The sequence below is a fragment of the Poecilia mexicana genome, unplaced genomic scaffold, assembly GCF_051168715.1.
Source record: "Poecilia mexicana isolate PSO_F unplaced genomic scaffold, ASM5116871v1 scaffold_15, whole genome shotgun sequence".
NCBI classification, from domain to species: domain Eukaryota; kingdom Metazoa; phylum Chordata; class Actinopteri; order Cyprinodontiformes; family Poeciliidae; genus Poecilia; species Poecilia mexicana.
The window spans coordinates 30802453-30807998 of record NW_028263384.1 but is presented as its reverse complement, the minus strand read 5'-3'; the positions used below and the strand labels follow the sequence as shown (position 1 = coordinate 30807998).

Here is a 5546-nt window from a genome sequence, read left to right as displayed (position 1 = left end):
ATGGAGCCAAATGGCAGAACCCGGACCGCCCAGGTCCATCAGCAGGTTAGTCCATCTAGACTGGTTCTGGTTCTGGTTCCAGTCTGGTTCTGGTTCTGATCTCTGCAGGTCCAGCTGGGTCCAGAGGCATCCCGGTCCGAGTCTCGGTGGAGGTCGTATTCTCGGAGCCGCTGGAAGCAGCGAAGCAACGTGTTGACAGGTGAGGTCAGGTGAGTTGGGCTTGTCATGCCTGAGGACCAACTGGTGAACGTTTCTGTCCTCATGTCCAGGTGTTCACCTGGAGGCCAGGTACGCAGGTCTGGCAGAGGAAGACGAGACAGACACGACTACCAAACTCCAGCAGCACCTGGACAAAAAACTGCTGGACCACTTCAGACATCTGGCAGCCAGCAACCAGGAGACTGACCAGGTGAGACTGACCAGGTGAGACTGACCAGGTGAGACCGACCAAGTGTTGAGGTTGTGTCTCTGTGCTCAGGTGGACCTCCAGTTTCTGGATGAGGTGATCTCGGGCGGCGCCGACCCAAACTGCTCAGACAGATATGGACAGACTGTCCTTCATGAGGTCACACCTGGTGGATTGGTTTACCCGTCTGCGGTACTGAGCTGTGCAGCTGAACCCAGGTGTGTGTCCTCAGGTGTCCAGAGCGTGGAGCGTAGATGTGATGCGGTTCTTCTTGGACCGCGGATCGGATCCGCTGGGCTCGGATCAGTTTGGAGTCACAGCGCTGCATGTGGCCTCGGCCCTGGACTACGAGGACATGGTCCAATTCCTGCTGGACCGGGAAGGTCGGCGGATCCAGGTAGAGGAAGGGGTTCTGGTGCTGAAGATCCGGTACCAGCTCTGTGTGTTCTATTGTCAGCCGACCCGAGTGCCCAGACTTTTCTGGACCAGCAGACCCCTCTTCACTATGCTGCCAAGAACGACGCGGTCCGATCCATCAAGCTGCTGCTGCGCGCCGGCGCCAACATCGGCTGCACCGACTACAAGCAGCGGACGCCGCTGCAGCTCGCAGCCAGCATGGGTGATCATTACATCACATTATGACATCATAGATAGATAATGACATCATGAGTGGCATAATCAGTTCCTCTACTTCCAGAGCGCAGTGAAGCAGCTCAGGTCCTACTGGAGCTTGGAGCGAACGCTGGGGTGAAGGACTCTGATGGACAGCTGTGCATCTCTGCTCTGATTGGTCGGATGAGTCATGTGGTAACTAATGCCCTGGACACAGAGCATTGATTGGTCTGGGGTTGCTGTGGTAATTTGTGTTGTGTTGAGGCTCAGGAGGCGCTCCGTCAGTTCCACGTGAAGGACAGAGTGACGAGACAGGAGTACTTCTACCTGAATCTGCTTGAACCAGAGGAGGCTGGCACACCTGGGGACCCATCAGGTAGCAGAGCCTCCCCCTCTGTCAGGTGGGACCCAGACCATCAGACTAAAGACTGTCTCTGTTGCAGGTGCAGGAATCAGTGAACCAACCACCCCAGTAAGTAGACCGGACTCTGAGATTATAGATTACCTGGGATTCGACCCAAAATGGTGGCGACTTTGGTAGGAGTTCATCCCTCAGTTTGCAGGTTCGATTCCCTCTTTGTCAGCCTTTGATATTGGGCACCCTCCTTGTCAGTTGGTGGTGATAGAGGGCCCAGCAGGGTGCATGGCAGCCTGGCTTCTGTCAGACTGGCTCAGGGCAGCTGTGGCTACTATCCAGTAGCTCAGCACCATCAGAGGCTAAATGATTGGAGGTAGAGTGAAGCTTTGGAGTCTTCTGGACTTTATAAAGCTCTGCACAGGTATAAGACATTCACAAGAATCCGGAGAAGGTCACTAGGGAGGGAGGTGTCAGGGTTTCCCTGCTGGGCCTGTGGTCCCCACAGCCCACCCTCAGAGGAAGCCATCCAGAAGGAATGGTTCTGGTTTTACATCTGGTTCTAGGTCTCAATAACATCTAATGTTGTCATCAGCTGCAGGTTGTGGTTCTGGAAGGTAAACTGGACCTCATCATGAATCCTGTCTTTCTCAAGCTCATTGAGATCAAATGGAAACTGTATGGCAGGTGAGCTCTTTCCGATAGACTGACTGGTTAACCTAGATCAATGCTCTCTTTCATTGGCTGATGGGTGTGACATCATGACTCTCTGTTTGTGGCAGGTTGGGGGCATGGCTTCTCCTTGTCCTCAACTTCCTGCTCAATGTTTGTTGGACGACTGTGGCCATTTCTATGTCCGCCTGCCAAGACTCACCTGATCGCTACACCTTTCCACAGGTGAGCCGTCTGTGCCGACCGCCTGTCTGAGTCTCACCTGTGTGTCTAGGACTGGTGGCGTGTTCTGCTGGTGGTGCTGGCGCTCCTGCTGACCCTGGAGGAGGTGTTCAGGGAGATCCAGGACATTGTGTTGTCGAGGAGGAAGCTCCACCTGCGACGGGGGTGGATGGAGCGGCGTTTCCAGGACGACCTGCGCTGCTCACATCCCATGTGGCCTCAGGTAGGAGACGTGATGTCACTCTGAATCCGCAGGTTGATCACAGGAACAAGTTGTTCTAAGTGGAGCGGTCCTGGCTCTGTGGCGTCTGTGTTTCAGGAGAGACAGTATCTTCTGAATCAGACTAGGAGGATCCAGAGAATGAGGGGCAACTACAGCCGGGACTGCTGGTACCAACACACAAACACACACACACACACACACACACACACACACACACACACACACACACACACACACACACACACACACACACACACACACCTGGTTTCTCTCAGTAGGATTGATTCAGGTGTTCCTACCTGCTCTCAGGAACATCTTTGATTGGCTGGTCTACTCTCTGCTGACGGCTTCCTTCTGCGCTCACTTGGCCGACGTGTTGCAGCCATCCATCCTCCTGCACACACTCAGTCTGCGCCTCTTCTCCATTTCCATCATCTTCCTCTGGCTGCGACTCATGAAGCATGTCCGAGCCTTCAGGTACAAAGCTCTAACTCAGTGTTTCTCATCCTGGTCCTCAGGCCTCCTGTCCTCCATGTTTCAGGTGTTTCCCTTCTGCCACCTGGATTGTATCTCTGGGTGATTAACAGGTTTCTGCAGTACCTGATGGTCCTGCAGTCATTTGGATCAGCTGTTCTGGAATAGAGGCTCATCTAGAACATGCAGAGCGGGGGGGCTGAGGACCAGGGTGGAGACACACTGGTCTAACTGGAAGACCGGCTTCAGAACCATTCTGTCTGGGATCGGTTCTACAGTTCTCCTTCCTCATGTTGAAGTCTTCCAGCAAGCCACCAGGATCTGCAGCTCCAGTTGGAGCCATGGTGGATGGAGGCACAAGGTTCGAGAAAACAAGCTAGTCCAGTTAGCCACCACCGAGTGAACCATTAGGCTCCAGTTATCCACTGCCTTCTGAATCCACTGGTTTCTGAGGAACTTGCTGAGGAGGTTTTAGAGCCATCTAAATCAGGTAGACCGGTGTCTATCACAGGCAGGACACCCAAACTGCCCCAGGACTGTCCCAGAACAGCGTCCATATTGGTTCTGCTTGGTCTGTCTCCAGGGTCGGTCCAGACTGTCAGATGAAGCATGTTTAATGTGCAGCACAGCTGATGCTGAGCCGTGCTGCTCTGCAGGTTAATGGGGCCCTTCATCGTCATGCTGGGGAACATCGTCGGGGATGTGATGCGCTTCCTGTTCCTGTATGCTGAGATCTTCATCCCCTACGCCTGCAGCTTCTGGATCATATTTGGAGGTCAGAACATCAGCGGGTCTATCTTTGTGAAGGTCTGAGTTCAGCTCTGCTGTGACAGAAACTGTGTTGTGTTCTCAGGAACGCCCTCCGTTCCCAGCATGCAGTCTGTCTCAGGTCTACTCTACAGCCTTTACAGGATCACTCTGGTGGACGAGTACGAGTACGCTGCCATGGTAACTGTGGACAACATCATGGCTCCTCTACTGTGTGGAACATTCCTGGCAGCGTCCTCCATCTTATGTGTCAACCTGCTGATTGCACTACTATCTGACACCTTCCAGAGGTCAGGTCACACCTGGACTGGTCTCAACCTACAGACTATAACCTAAATGACCTGAAACGACATTTAAACCAACACCATAAAAGCTATTGACTGACTTCCATTAATTGATTGATTGATTAATTCGTTGGTTGATTGGTTTATTGGTGGTTTCAGGGTGCATGATAACTCCCAGGCTAACGCTGTGATGCAGCAGGCCGCTGTCATCCTGCAGGTGGGAGACTCCATGCCCCGCCTCCATCGTTTCTATGACAACCAGTACATCTCCAAGCACTGCTCTCCACTGGGCGAGGCCTGCGATAACCTTTCAATGAGCTCCTGTTACCACCATGAGTTTGGACACGTCACAGGACAGGTTAGGGTGGGTATCCGTCATTAACCTATCATGTCCTGGGAAGGACATGATGGGATGGCTTGTCCTGCAGGAGACTCTGGACCAGTTCCTGGTTCTTCAGAGGGACGTGGAGTCAGCCTGCAGTTCAAGGTGAGAACGCCAGGACACACAGATCAGGTCAGTGCTAAAAACTAAGCAGCAAGTCTGACCTCCAGTCTCTCTGGCAGATTCCCAACAGAACAACACCTGCAGAACCAAGTGCTTCAGGTCCAGGAGAACCATGAGCTTCAAGTCCTCCCCATCCAAGAGTCTCAGACACCTCAGGAGCAGAAGCTTCAAGGACCAAAAAAACATCGCAACCAGGGCCAGGAGAGCCTAGAGAGACAGAACCAGCAGGTCCAGGATCCCAAGAACCTGCAACAGGAGCTCCAGGCCATTCAGACAGAGCTGAAGGAGCTTCGATCTCTGGTCCAGCAGCTGCTCCAGATCAGGAATGACTTTGTTTGAAGAGACTAAGATCATTTGATACCAGACCTGGTATCTAGTCTATGACCTGAGGAGATATTTATGGACTTCCTGATGAACCACAAAGGTCCATGTGGACTTACTGGCTCAAATGTTCTTGATTTCAAATGACCAATAAAGACAGAATGAAGAAAATACCACATAATGAAGCATGTTTTGAAGTTTGACTTATGAGGTAATGCTTCAGGCATGGCCACCATGACATCAATGGCCTTCAGCTCGCTCTGGTGTTTCTCCTGAAATATGTTCAGCAGCCATCTGAGAGCGCAACAGCTTCTAAATGTCCCATGATGCACCACACCTGCCTGCAGGAAACACCTGGAGATCATATAGGAAGGTGGAGAAGTCCAGTCCGGAAGGCTGTGGTTCTGGTCCGGTTCCAGTCCGAAAAGCTGTGGTTCTGGTCCGGTTCCAGTCCGGAAGACTGTGGTTCTGGTCCGGTTCCAGTCCGGAAGGCTGTGGTTCTGGTCCGGTTCCAGTGGTTCTGCTGTTCTAATTATTTATTTTTGGAACATTTAGTCAGTAAGTGCTTTAATTTATGTCATAAAAACATTTCGTCAGTTTCTTTGTTTTTATAAAACCAATCAATCAATAAATCAACAAATGAGCCACGCCCCATTTGACATAAGCCCCGCCTTAATGTGGCCAAATTTGGCCGACGTCCCTCC

General features: G+C 52.1%; 1 protein-coding gene across 1 annotated transcript; it reads left to right on the top strand.

Moving 5' to 3' along the window:
• LOC106908759 (uncharacterized) lies at nt 1-5023 on the top strand. The gene is made up of 19 exons (XM_088013047.1): nt 1-69; nt 127-199; nt 270-409; nt 479-565; nt 639-789; nt 864-1025; nt 1104-1213; nt 1283-1394; nt 1462-1490; nt 1969-2060; nt 2156-2270; nt 2320-2490; nt 2587-2657; nt 2800-2967; nt 3621-3739; nt 3818-4022; nt 4176-4380; nt 4445-4503; nt 4581-5023. Exons 1-19 carry the CDS (start codon nt 1-3, stop codon nt 4858-4860), a joined length of 2418 nt encoding a protein of 805 aa, XP_087869173.1. The 3' UTR covers nt 4861-5023.
• Nucleotides 5024-5546: the final 523 nt, after the last annotated feature.

Coding starts and splice junctions, on each gene's coding strand:
- LOC106908759 (XM_088013047.1), top strand. CDS start 1: ATGGAGCCAAATGGCAGAACCCGGACCGCCCAGGTCCATCAGCAGGTT. Junction 2,491..2,586: donor CACATCCCATGTGGCCTCAG/GTAGGAGACGTG, acceptor TCTGTGTTTCAG/GAGAGACAGTATCTTCTGAA. Junction 4,504..4,580: donor GAGTCAGCCTGCAGTTCAAG/GTGAGAACGCCA, acceptor TCTCTCTGGCAG/ATTCCCAACAGAACAACACC.